This window comes from Lactuca saligna, chromosome 8, assembly GCF_052625555.1.
Source record: "Lactuca saligna cultivar CGN05327 chromosome 8, ASM5262555v1, whole genome shotgun sequence".
Taxonomy (NCBI): domain Eukaryota; kingdom Viridiplantae; phylum Streptophyta; class Magnoliopsida; order Asterales; family Asteraceae; genus Lactuca; species Lactuca saligna.
The window spans coordinates 70,782,210-70,796,029 of NC_136424.1; the positions used below are offsets into that span (position 1 = coordinate 70,782,210).

The 13,820-nt window shown below is 31.6% G+C and overlaps 1 protein-coding gene across 1 annotated transcript; it reads right to left on the minus strand.

Moving 5' to 3' along the window:
• Positions 1 to 3,851: 3,851 nt before the first annotated feature.
• On the minus strand, positions 3,852 to 12,577 carry LOC145010804 (myosin-9-like). Its single transcript, XM_078969352.1, has 35 exons — positions 12,329 to 12,577; positions 12,108 to 12,253; positions 11,842 to 11,998; positions 11,685 to 11,743; positions 11,446 to 11,605; positions 11,211 to 11,360; positions 10,990 to 11,126; positions 10,389 to 10,535; positions 10,194 to 10,295; positions 10,049 to 10,106; positions 9,864 to 9,965; positions 9,757 to 9,794; positions 9,530 to 9,656; positions 9,254 to 9,436; positions 9,006 to 9,137; positions 8,803 to 8,912; positions 8,632 to 8,692; positions 8,382 to 8,559; positions 8,083 to 8,288; positions 7,874 to 7,993; positions 7,644 to 7,742; positions 7,325 to 7,549; positions 7,105 to 7,244; positions 6,901 to 7,012; positions 6,769 to 6,813; positions 6,439 to 6,690; positions 6,003 to 6,155; positions 5,725 to 5,931; positions 5,509 to 5,652; positions 5,104 to 5,174; positions 4,905 to 5,004; positions 4,748 to 4,804; positions 4,526 to 4,663; positions 4,359 to 4,441; positions 3,852 to 4,172 (listed from the first exon to the last, which is right to left on the minus strand). The coding sequence occupies exons 1-35, from the start codon at positions 12,404 to 12,406 to the stop codon at positions 4,046 to 4,048; spliced, it is 4,404 nt and encodes a 1,467-aa protein (XP_078825478.1). The 5' UTR covers positions 12,407 to 12,577; the 3' UTR covers positions 3,852 to 4,045.
• Between the last annotated feature and the right edge of the window lie 1,243 nt (positions 12,578 to 13,820).

Genomic DNA, 13,820 nt, shown 5'->3' on the forward strand with positions numbered 1-13,820 from the left:
CAGCCTGGAACTAAGCCAACATGTTGATTAAGGAGGGAAGGAATCAAGTCCACATGATTAATATAAATATCATACATACTTATAAAGCTAGCATTTTTTCTTGAATCTCATGCATTTGAAACCCCCATTCTTTTTTCCTTTCACCACATTCATTTGAAACTCCTATGACTTTTCAATTTCTTTATAATAATAATTATAATTTGGTAATTAGGTTAAATAAATATCAAATCTAAAGTGTATTCATATATAAACTAAATTTCAATACTAAAATAATATATTTAATTCAACTTATAAAATTGTGTTTTTTAACTTTTAACATATTATACTTAATTTATTAGTTTTAATATATTGTTGGATGTAAACCATTATGATTTTAAAGGTATAATTTTTGAACAATTTGTATAAAATACTTAAATTATTAATTAAAATATAACATTATAGGCTCAACTTAAATATAAATTTTATTTAACTTAAACAACCCAAAGATTATTTTATAAATAGTTAAAAGTGATAAATTGTAGTGTCTTTCTAATAATGATTGTAACTTGGTTAATAAGGTTAAATAAATATCAAACCGAAAGTGTAATCATAAATAGACTAAATTTTAATTTTAAAATAATATATTTACTTCTATTTATAAAGTTATGTCTTTAATTTTAACATATTATACTTAATTTATTTAATTTAAAATGATGTTGCATGTAAACCATTATCAGTTTAAAGCTACAATTTTTGAACAGTTTGGACAAAATACTTAAATTGTTAATTTAAATATAACATTACAGTGTCAACTTAAATATAAAGTTCAGTTCCACTAAAAAAACCAAATAATATTTGGTAAATAGTTAAAAGTGATAAATGCAAAAACTAAATTGTAATATCAGTTTAACTAGATAAAAATAACTCTATATAAATGATTATATTGTTACCTTTAAAATCAAAAAAATAATGTTTGTTGTTTTAAATAATTATAATGATAGAAATTAAAACATTAAACAAATAAATTTTAAAAAATTAGTTAAAAACAACAACTATAAATAATATTAAACCGTATATAATATTTTATTTTATTGATGTGTAACTCGCGAGTAGAACGATTGGGATTATGACGTTATAATAGATTTATATATTATCATATAATTCAAATAATCAATATATTAAATCAAATTAATATACGAATTATTATATCAAATTTAACAACAACGTTAGTGTTATACTTTAAAAATATATGTTTGTAAAGATTTCAACTATATAGGTGTTTCTGCGCATTACAATGTCAACTCAAATATAAATTTCAGTTTCATTTAAAAAAACTAAAGAATATTTTGTAAATAGTTAAAAGTGATAAATTGTAGTGATAAAAACAAAAACTAAATTGTAATCTCAGTTTAACTAGAATATTTCTAAAATATATTTTTATAATCGTTAAAAGTTTCCAAATAAGTAGCTTAAAATAACTTACACTAACAATAGTTAAAAACAACTCTATATAAATGATTATATTATTAGCTTTAAAATAAAAAACAATGTTTAATGTTTTAATAATATAATGATAGAAATTAAAACATTAAACAAATAACTTTAAAAAAATTAATTAACAATAAAAACAGCTATAATTAACATCAAATCATATATTATATTTAATTTTATTCATGTGTAACTCGCGGGTAGAAATCATTCAAACGATTGAAATTATGAAGTTATAATAAATGTATATATTATCATATAATTCAAAATAATCAATATATTATATCAATTTAGTATATACAAATTGTTATATCAAATTTAACAACAACGTTATTGTTATATTTAAAAAATCATATATTTGTAAAGACTTCAACTATATAGGTGTTTATGCGCAACGCGCGGGCATTCGCCTAGTTATAAGTATATAAAAATGCATTGATGTATATAGGAGGTAATTGTGAAGTTCTCGTATAACAAATATAATGAATTTTCATTTTTCTCATTACATGGTTACATCTATTATGTAGCTAATTGTCTTGTCGTATTAAAATCCCAACTCTATGAAGATGTGATTTGAATCGGAACAATAGGTCAAGACATATATTTGTTGATATTCTTGCTAATTTGAATATTTTAGTGATGTGATTTATCTCTACTTTTAAATAGACAAATTCCTTGTTAATATGATTCTTTTTAATTTTTTGGTATATGAAGATCTCGAAAACTAGTAAAATTTTGATTTCTAAACATATGTATGCATAGTTGCCGCTTACTTTGTTTAGATTACTTAGGCTACAAGGACTGGTGTTAATATCACCAAGCACCACCTGAGCTTCTTTCTTGCTCACATCAACATCCAACCCTTACAGATGAGAGAGACTCGGTAGCCCACTGTTGATGGAGACATTTTTCTTCACTTGTCGAGTTTGAGGGGCGGTGCCCTCGACATGCCAAGCTCCACGTAGGAGATGCCAAGTTGCTTGTAGTCCCACTCCTCATAGCCTTAGTAATATCACATTAGATGTGAAAGAATGAATTAATAACTTATTTTATATTCTTGAAAAGGTTGAAGGACTATTAAACTAAGGGGAAAATGAATTTGTAGATTAATGAACTATCATTTTTGTACATATCTAGTTATGCTTTTTGTATACAGTTTACCATTACATTCACGAGAAGTTCAAAACCTACCATTTTGATTAGGTATTGCATCAAAATTGAATCATCGCCACCAAAAAACCAATCTAAAATCAGTTTCAACCTGCATCAAAATCTATTCAAACCCCCAAGCGATTCAAACCTAAAAGTTGATTTAAATCTCCAATCAATTCAAAATTATTCCAACAATAAAATCGCATCTTGAATAAAAGTGTTTATAAGCGGCGCACAATTCAAGAAGAAATGGGTGAGAGAAGGACATGGGAGTAGCGTGGTTTTCATAAAATAAGAGGAGAGATAGGGGAGCTAGGAAATGTATGGTCTAAACAAGAAGGATGTCAACAGTAGCAAAGAGAGGGATGATGCCGTTTTTATTGGATAGAAGGAAGATATTGTGTGATTTGTAGTATTTAAAAAAAAATAAACTTGTAAGATGGTGTTTTCTTTATTCTTTAGAATTGTATTGGGTGGAGTGATAAAAATTGCTAAATATGTATAAAAGTTAGTTGAATGATAAATTTTATACAAAATATTAGTTTGATGGTGTTTTTTTAACAGAAAAACAAACTATACCAACAGCAAAAAAAATAATATTTCTTTAATAACAAACTGAAATTGTAAATTCTGTAAAAAAAAATAACTAAATGGTATAAAAATTATATTCAATTATCATTTTTTCAAAGCTAAAAAGCTCAAATAACGCGATAACCCAAATTTCTCAAACTTTAACTTTATTGAACTAAAAAGCCGTTCAACGTAATGTTTTTACAAAAATATTTGTTATTATAAAGTAATCACATGGGAATTGTCAAGACATGTGAAAAATACCTGATGTATATAATTTGAATTTGTCAAATAAAACATGAAGACATGCACTAAAATAGTAATGTTCTGTTGTTACGTTTGTCAAAATTCAAAAGCGTTCTTTTACAAATCTTATTCATTCTTATTTAACACATGTTTTCTCTTTACACCTTGATCCTATCAACATGAATATCAAAGTTTGACACCTTTTTTCAATCCACGAATAGTTTTGTTTACTCTAAAAAATATTAACTACTAAAAAGATTCTAATCTCATCAACACTCACTATCTACGAGAGAAAAAAAAAAAGTTGATGAATTGATATAACGTGATGTATACGTAACGTTTAGGGTTGACAATAAGTAACAAACATTGACGAGGAGTTTACCAATCAATATCTTTGTTGATTTTTTGTCTACCAATGTTTTTTATTCATTGTAAGATATTAATCAATGTTTGTTTTATTATCTACAAAATCCATTTCCTCTATCCTCCTATTTTTAAAACTACAAAAATATAAACTATAGCTCACCAACAAGTCAATAGAAGAAGATCCAAATGGCATATTTGTAAATTGTACTAATTCACTAAACATTATGCTAAAATTGGAATCTGATCATGACTCGGCACGTGGCAATAAGAAACTGAAACCTGAATTGTCACGAATAAGTGGTGGGGGCTCCACATCTCCTATATTAATCTGATCCATTGATTTCGAGAGATCATCAACAGAGAATGGTATGCTGCATCACAGGATATAAAACCTCATATGTTAAAATATCAATAGAAAAATAAATATATATATATATATATATATATATATATATATATATATATATATATATATATATATATATATATATATATATATATATATATATATATCCAGAATTTTATTCTAATAATAGTAAATAAATGTTCAAAAAAACCTTGAGTCATCATCCAGCAAGAAAGAGCTGCTCACTGCGTTATTTGAATCTTCTGTCATCAGCACTCTCATGTTGGAAATAACCTGTCAAATAGATAGGTAATAATTAGACTAATAAATAAATAAATAATTATAGTAAGTTTGTGTTGATTAAAATATAAAACATACATCTGGAGAAAGGCTATGTGTGCCATATTTGTCATCCCAATACATAGTACTGATTCTGTATAGCTGTTGTATGCTAAGAACAGGGCACAAATCATGACTTATTTCATCCAGTGTCTTTTTTGGCTTTTGATGTATAACCTAAATTCAGCAAATGGAAAATTTGATAAGCAATTAATCAGATAAATTGTATAAAACAAAATTAAAAAGCATAAGATGGAATACCAGGAACCCGATAGCTTGTCTTATGTGCTTAAGCTCATCCCAAGCTGATCCCGCATACTGGAATTTTGATTTTATTATTATTATTTTTTTTTTTGTAAAATCAAATAAACAATTAGCAACAATATTAAAAAAAACAAAAGAAAAAAGTAAATGTTACTTCTTCAGTTGCTTTGTAGCACCAATGTTCCAATTCAGATAATCCTGCCTTTACATATTCTCCATTACTGAAAGAGCAGCATTCTCTTCTCAACAGAAGACTGCAAGTATACAGATTAAAAGAAAAATAAATAGATAAAAAGATTAAATTAAATGAATAAGTAAATAGACATCTAATGAAAAGATTATTGTGTGAGAACCTGTTGAATAATTGTACATTGATGAAAGAAAATATCTGTGTGAAGATTTTGCGAACCAAAAACGGTGGCACCTACAAGGACAGAATAGTAATTTTTTATATTTTGCATTGAAATCAAGCATGAGAATGATTATAAGAACATAAAGTTATGCAATAAAATAGGTTTACTGTTATTTCAGTTCTTGACTACTGAATGGACTTTCAAAGACATTGTACTTTTGAAAGTTCTACCCATTTAGCATATCATACATTGAATTTTTTTTTTTTGTTCTTATAACGATATTATACATTGAAAAATCTACTTGAAAATTGCTTTGTATTTGGATGACATTGCTATAATAAACAAATCAATGAAAGTAGGTTGGTATTTCTGACATGTGATGTGAGTGAGAGATAGTGGACTAACATTGTTAGACTTCAACATGTTTAGGAAGCATCCAATGTTGTTAACAATCCCTTGCCAGTGAGCAATGAGAATGTCCTGAGAAGCAGCACTTGCTAGAGCAACAGCTGTCCCTTTTAGCAAGTTTGCTCTGGATATTCTTGGTGCCTACTCATTCCCAAACTAACATGTTAAAAAACTTTCCAAAGAATTTATATAATAGGAGTATAGGTTAAGTACCTGAATGCACAATCCAAGCAAGGGGGAAATCTCTTTCTTTAAATTGTCACGTATCATTCCATATATTTTTTCAACATATGCTGTTAACTGCTGCTTGAAAAGCAAAGCAGGGTATTTGGCTTCAACTTGCTGCAACGTGTCAGATGCACCATCTGACCCCGCATCTATCATAGATATGTTTACACCTTGCGGGGTTCCACGAAAGCTCTACAAAAAAGAACAAATATAAATACAAGATTTTGTTTTTTGTTTTTTTGTTTATTTATTTTATTAATTACCTGAGTCATCCTTCCAAAAAGGGTAGCTGATGTGGTTCGCCGGTGCTGTGGGGCCCCAGCAGCGCCACTAGCTTTCAATGTGCGTTGTAACAACAGGAGCAGTGTTGATGCATTTGATAACCAATACGCTAGCACATCGTTGTTATCTTGTGTCTTCATTCAAAAGGTACCATATGTTTAATAATAGAGTAAATTACATTTTTAGTCCCTAGGTTATGTATAGCTGATTTATGCAATTTTGGTCCTTGTAATGTTTTTGGTCCTTGTTTGTTCCATGAGTAAAGCTGATTTTTGCAATTTTGGTCCTAAAATCATAGGAGAAAACTTTTTGGGACCAAAAGTGAAATAATCAGCTATGATCAACGACTTAAAATGTAATTTACTCTAACCGGATGTAGGTGTACCATATGGATAGAGATTTTTGAACAAATCATACCTCAATTGCTTGGCCTATGGTTTGAATTATACGATCAAAAATACTGGTTTTTTCTACTTCAAAAGACCGCCACTGTCTCAAACATTTGTATATGATGCAGGCGGCGACTGGGCGGCCTTTTGAGAACCCAAGCTGTTGGGCGATACATCGAATGAGCAGATCCTGATATTCTTGTTGTTTCTCATTAAGCGACTTTTGTGGTCTCTCCTCCACGTCATTATCCCTCATTTGCATTGAAGGGCTATGAAGATCCTGTAACATTTTAAAAGAGAGATGTAAAAATCAATTCAAAATACTAATTATAAGTGATTTTGAGATGCCTCAACTTACCACAGGAGTACTAGGAGTACTGGTACTTTTTGTACTTTCGGTTCTCTGTCATTGTTCAAGAAAGAGAGAGATATGTAAGCGTTGGAATTTATCTGTAAGATGAGAAAGGGAGATTGTTTATTATGAGTGTACCCTAATTGACTTTGAACGTGCTGCCTGTAGCTTGGTGTTTTGTGCCATTGTTAAGGCTTGTTGACGAAGGACCTTGTTTTCAGACTCTATGTTGGCGAGCTTCTCTTCAAGCCTATCAAGTATAAGAATATAGTAAATTTAGTTTTTTTTTCTGAAGTAACATGTGCAAACAGTTCTTAATATGATGACTGTAGGTGTACATACCTATTCATAGATTCCTGAAGTTGATTTGCTCTGTTCACTGTTTCTTCCAACTTCTGCTGTTTAACTTGACTTGTTTCCGCAGCTTCGTTGCACTTCTTTTCGGATTCATTAGCTCGGTTTTTCTCCGATTCTAATAATTTCTGGAAATCAACAATTATGTAAAGTGAGACTTATTAGTAAATTGAGATGTGAGATAGAATTATTAGAAAACCAACATTACCTTCAATTCCTCAACTTCTGCACTTAATTTATCAATCTTTTCTGTGTCTTCAACATGGATTGGGACAGTTTCCTTAACAATAGTCGATGCTTCTTCAATTGCTTTCTTCGCAGCTTCACGTTCCTTTGTAAGCAATGTATTTGTTTCATCAAATTTAGCCTGCATAGCTTGCAAGGAGTTCTGCAATTTCAGAATCTCCTGTCCTTTTGCTTCTTCCAAGTCAGTCTGCATCATTACCCATTTTCATTTCATCACAACACAAATTGAGTTTTAGTTCACAGAATACTAAATAATAATAACATATAGATTAACACATTACCTTCAACCGTTTTTCCAACTGTAAACGCCAAGTCAGGTCTTCCACCTGTGCTTGAAGCTTATCCTTTGCTTCTTGTAATGCCCCTGTTTCTCTTGCAGCCTGTATATATGTTGAAAATTTTATTAACATTTGTCATTGGACAGGTTGTTGGGGATCTTTGAGACCATTTTTCCCAACACTAAATTGATGCATGGTAACTTTTAGTGTAACTATATATAAGAGAAGCCAACCATCTTTAGTTTCCGAAGCTCTTTCTTAGCAACTCTTCCCCTCCATCGAGTCTGAGTGACAATTGCTGCCCTCATCAGTCTCTTATAGTATTTAAAGTCTCTATGACGATGCCAGTTAGCCTGCAATCATTGGTTCGTTAGTGTAAAATAAAAATAATAAATAAATTGAATTTAAAATGCAACATGTAAATATCCAGGTAGGTACTGACTTGAACAAGGAGTGCTGCTTTGGTTGTCTTTTTGTATCTAAATGCATTATGAGCAGCCATGGCCCGCAACCCTGTCTGGAGGACTACACTTGAGTGCTTAAGTCTGTCGTATGACATCCAAAATAAGTGTCGCCTATAATTTTTCTGTATTTTAAGTGAAGCAGCCTGCCTTTTCATGTGATCGAATAATTTAGCAGCAAGCTTTCCTGGTATAAACAAAAGAGAGGGTGAGTGAAATCATTTACAGATCATCATACATGCAAAAAAAGGGTGAGTGTTATTTATGTGGAAAGACAAACCTCTGCAGAGAGATTGTAATGAAATGGAAGCTTTCCTCAAAGAAAGGAAACGGTTCCTAGTGATATGAGTTCTTATTTTTCTTTGAATTTTTTTGGCTGCAGTGTTGAGTTTTTGTGCTCTCCTTCCATCTAGTTCAGCCATCTGACCAGCCCTAAGGAAAACTTTTGTTTTTCCTATCTGGCAAACCATTTATACATGGAAAGTTAGTAAAAATTAAGAATGCTAATGGATGCAACATCTTATATTTACCTGAGACCCTTGAAGCCCCATTTTGTCAAGAATCTTTTTACATGCATCCTTTGCATCTAGACTGATAATATAAGCAACAAACTCAGTGTAAGAGTAAGAACCAATATGTTCCTCACTTTTCAGCATTGTTTGAATTGGATAAAATCATAAAAGAAAAGAGCTTTTACTTACTTCCCTCCCAAAACCTCAGGGGCCAGAAGACTGAATCGGTTAAGGAAATCAAAAAAACTCTTGCGAGTTGGGTATCCAGCCATGCTTATACGGATAGCCTCTAGAACCCCCTTCATGATTAGTAAAAAAAAAAAAAAAATTATATGAGACTAAGTATTACAAATTTGAGTTAGAATATTGGTATTTATTTCAAATACACTCACCCCACAACGTAATTGTTGCATGATGTTGGCATTCTCAAAGATAGAAGGTTTAAGAAGATTATTTGGCTTCACACATCTAATATAATGGGGTTCTGTGGAATTTAGAGTCTCCATTAAAGATTGAAGTTGTAGCTGCATTAATCAAGAAAGATATTAGATCTATTTTCCCAACATCTATATTTTCTTTCATTCTTTTTAGGACTGATTTCTTTCTCTCTGTTGTGGGATTTTTTTTAGAGAAAACTTGCCTTGAAGCGAGAACCTATTGATGAAAACTTAGCAGATTTGCTTGAAGATTTGTTTGACTCCTCAGGGAGTGGAGGGAAAAGCCCTGCTACGAAAGAGCATTTGGAAGCCATCAATAAATCTTGATGTTCAGGAACAACATAATCTTTGTTTTTGTCTAGAAATAGTTCCGATTGATAATTAACCTGAATATAAATAAAAAGCAAATAGGTACTTCAGGTCTGGATAAACATTAGCAGCTCCTTAGTACGTGATGGATTATAAAAAATTTCATATACCTCTCCTGCATAATGAGAAATGGTGAAATCGCTTCGAGCCAATTTGGGTTTGATAAATCTTGGGTGTTTAGTAAATGTTTGGTAAAGCTTCTGTGCAAATGTTTCATGAGTTGACTTGGGAAACATACTGTAAAACATAACAAGTGGCATAAGCTAATAAAAAATCTGAGTCACCATGGTAAACTGTAAACAGACATATCATCAAACATTTTTTTCATAGTTCATACCATGCTTCATCAAGCAGAGCAATAATTCCACCAGGTTTCTACAAAAGTAGCACAACCATTAAAGCATGATTTTCAAAGTTATTATTTAGATTTCAAGTTACACAAACCTTTTCAATAAGTTCTAGGACATCTTTATTATCTACAAACTCTATGTAGCTCCAGTCAATTTGCTCTTTCGTATATTCCTCTTGCTCCATCTTGAAAACATGCTGCAGGAAATAAAATAAAAAACAATGAACATCTATGATAAGTTCAAAAAAAGGGATATGTGACCCTTTATGTCAAATCTCACCTGATTGAAATGTTGTTGCAGCTTCTCATTGGTGAAATTAATACAAAATTGTTCAAAACTGCACAAGGAAAACTCTTGGTGATCATCATGATCAAGTCAAGAAGAACCACTAAAACTAATGATTATTTCGCCAGATCAAATTTACCTATTTTGCTTGAAACTCTCAAACCCATATATGTCAAGAACACCAATCAGATATTTTGAATTTGGATCTTGCCCAATAGACATATTAATTTTATCAACTAACCTGCAGATTTGAATGATCATGCACCTTTAGAAGTTAGAACCAATGTAGTAATTCAACTTATTCTAATAAAAAAAAGGACAGAGAACAACATACCAATCAAATAAACGGGAATATAATGTCTTGGCCAAACCATCCCTGCTAATGGTTGCAGCATCAGGATTAAGACTTCTTTTAATTACTTCTTCAGGGGTAACCATCACACGTTTTAATAATGCATCCTCCAGTGCAGCACGATCACACCTGCAATTCATATAAAAATCAAATCAGAAAGGATAAATCCATACACACACACACATATTGTTTCCAAAAACAACCAGGAAATTCGTTTCTGATGTGGAAGATCAGACACAACTGCAACCACAAAGATACTACAAACCTCTATAATCAACATACAAAGCAACTGAGGGACAAAGTTGCAATCACATAAACCTCTACAAACAAGACACAAAACAACCAACAAAAGTTTGTTTTTAATGTGGAAAATCAGACAAAACTGCAACTACATAGCATACTACAAACCTCTAAAAAACAAGACCTCCCTCAAACTTGGAGCTTTGATACCACTTGTTGGGAAAATGATCTCAAAGATTTTCAAAACATACATATATAGACAGACACGCACGCACACACACTAACACACATACACATATATAATGATACAAGAAAGAAAAAAATGTATAAGTTGTAAACACACATGAGTAGCTCTGCACACGTCTTCAGATGAAATTTGGATTTGTCATCCTTCAGGAGCGATGAATCAACCTCTTTTCCTTTGATAAACTGAACATTACCAAGATGGAGAATTGCAGCCACAAGTCTAAAAATTGCTTCCTGGATAGGAGGACATGTGATATTGTTATTGCAGTTTCATTTGAATTTACAATTAAATTATGAAAATAATGAGGTTCCTGTAACCTGGTCCTTGTCAGTTATTCCAACAACATCCATAGCTCTCCTAGTTGCAAGATACTCATGAGCATCACTTATACCAACAAGTTGGAAGCAATTTGATTGATTGAGATAGTGAAACGATTTAGGGTCTCCCAATTTATATTTCTCAACTTCCTGAGAAGAAATCAAAAGAGCTATATATTATTTCATAAAATAGCTAGAATCTTAGTTACAGAATGTGCATTGCGTGTGATTCTACCTCCGGAGGTGCTGCACATAGAAGATAGAAACAGTGATAGTTACGTTCAGGATCTGAAATCTGACAAACACGAGATCTTTCTAGAAGGTATGTCCGGATGGCTGCTCCAGATATTCTATCATGTTTATCAAACTGAATCTCAACAAATTTTCCAAAACGACTGCACCAAGATGGATAAAAAAAACATCAGAAATTCACACTGAAAATGGTTTTGTGACATAATTTTACAATTACTGCACCTTGAATTATTATTCCTGACAGTTTTTGCATTTCCAAATGCTTCCAGAACTGGATTTGACTGAATTTACGACATTTAATCGAAAGATTCGGATGAGTTACTTTTAAAAAAAAAAAAGTTATTTTCATTGAGAAATCTAGAAGCTTTTGTCAACTTACTTCTAGAACTTGTTGTTCAACTGTTCTTCCTTCAGTGCCTTTACGACCACCCAAATAGGCAAGATATCGCATAAGCATTTTAGTAGTCTCTGTCTTACCAGCCCCACTTTCACCACTAACCAAGATCGAGTTGCTTTTTCCTTCAGTAATCATTGCCCTGATTCATCTCAAGTGACAATGTTTACATAATTATATTAATATATAGATATATATAGATATATAGATATATGTTAAGTTTTCACATTGCAATAAGAAAGGCAAATTACCTAAAAGCAACATCTGCAATTGCAAAAACGTGAGGACTGAGTTCCCCAAATGGTGCTCCTTTGTATTGTTCCATCATATGAGTCTCATACAAGTGAGACAGTCTTTGAAATGGATTAATGGCAATGAGGATATTTCCGGTATAAGTCTGCCATTATATAGTCCATAGCTATAATCAACAATAGCAAAAAGATAAATGAACGAGTCTTGAAGATCTCCTTACATAAATTTCATTTAGTTGAAATCTTGTGGATAAATTCTGCAAAACTCCTGGTTCGTGCAAATAAGAAAGCTTGGTCATGTCATCAACTCCGCCAGCTGGAGCATCCACATCTTTTGGATATATTTTTGATAATTTTGCAGTAATCTGTCAACAGTTATGGAGAAAGTTCCCAAAGTGATGAAAGTATGGAGCTAGAAACTAAAATTAAGTTCTTTACTTTTTGCCTTTAATCTTAATAACTGTGTATCTTTTTTTTTTCCACATAAACTGTGAATTTAAAAGATTAAAATTAAGCTGATGCTCAGTTGAAAGAGTATAAGATCAACTTACTTTTTTTCCATCAGTTGTTTCAACCTCAACTTCCTGTTTATTAATCTTTGTAACTTGTCCATCAACCCAGCATATACTTGGGTCTTCTACCCATACATGGGTGCCTAGGATGATATTAACTGCTTCAGCCTGCAGTATGATTAGATGCCAGATGTTTAGGGAGAATATACAAACATGCAGCTCTCATAGGAGATATGGAGCATTTAATCACTTGTATGCATTTCTAATCATGTCGTGTAAGTATATGCACCATTGCTCATAAACACAAAAAATACTCTACATTCAGGGATAAACGTGTCATATCTTGAATCAAAATTTTCAGTCAGACTGAGTGCAACAATTCATTCATATTTCAATAACATATACCAAATCCTTAATAATAACATCATGTAATAAGTTCAACTACTGTCGTAAATCAACATAAAATCACGCATTGATATAGAATGAGAAGCAAACGTACCATCTCAACACTGAAATCAGAGTTTGATTACTTCCACTCCCTTCATCTCTCGTGTCCTTCACATCATAAATCAAAATCGACCGCGCACTGCGATCGTATAGTGACAAACGAAAACTGAGTCGGAGTGTGGAAATGAGGTTACCGTCTCCGGCGAAGTAGATACGGCCCGGCAATAATGAAGAGTGCAAAATTGAAAATTCGAGAGAGTATTGGATTGGTGTGATTTGTGAAACATTGTTGTTAGAAAACCCTAGGGAATCGGAGGCGCTTGAATTCATGTAGAAATTCGCTGATTTCTGGGAGGTTCTTGTGGTTGTGGCTCTCTTCATGGTATTTTGGCGGGGGAGAGACGAGTTTTGCTTCAACCATAAACACTCTGATCCTACAAAGTTGGAACAGGTCTAATCATTCTTTTGTTAATTGCTTTTATAAAAGACAAAACAATTATTTTCCGTAAAAATTAAAACAAATATGAAATTTCTATTTGGAGTTTAGCTTTTGTTTTTAGAAGATATAATTAGAGATGTGGCTAAAGTTAGGACAAAGTTATATTATATAGAGAAACTAAGGGTGCGTTTGGTTGTGAAAAACTGTTTTTATTTACTAAAAAATTGTTTTCAGAAAATAGAGTTGAATTTGCGCTTTCAATTTTCAATGAAAATTTTAGAAAACGCGTTTGGTTGAAATTGAGAGAATTTTCAT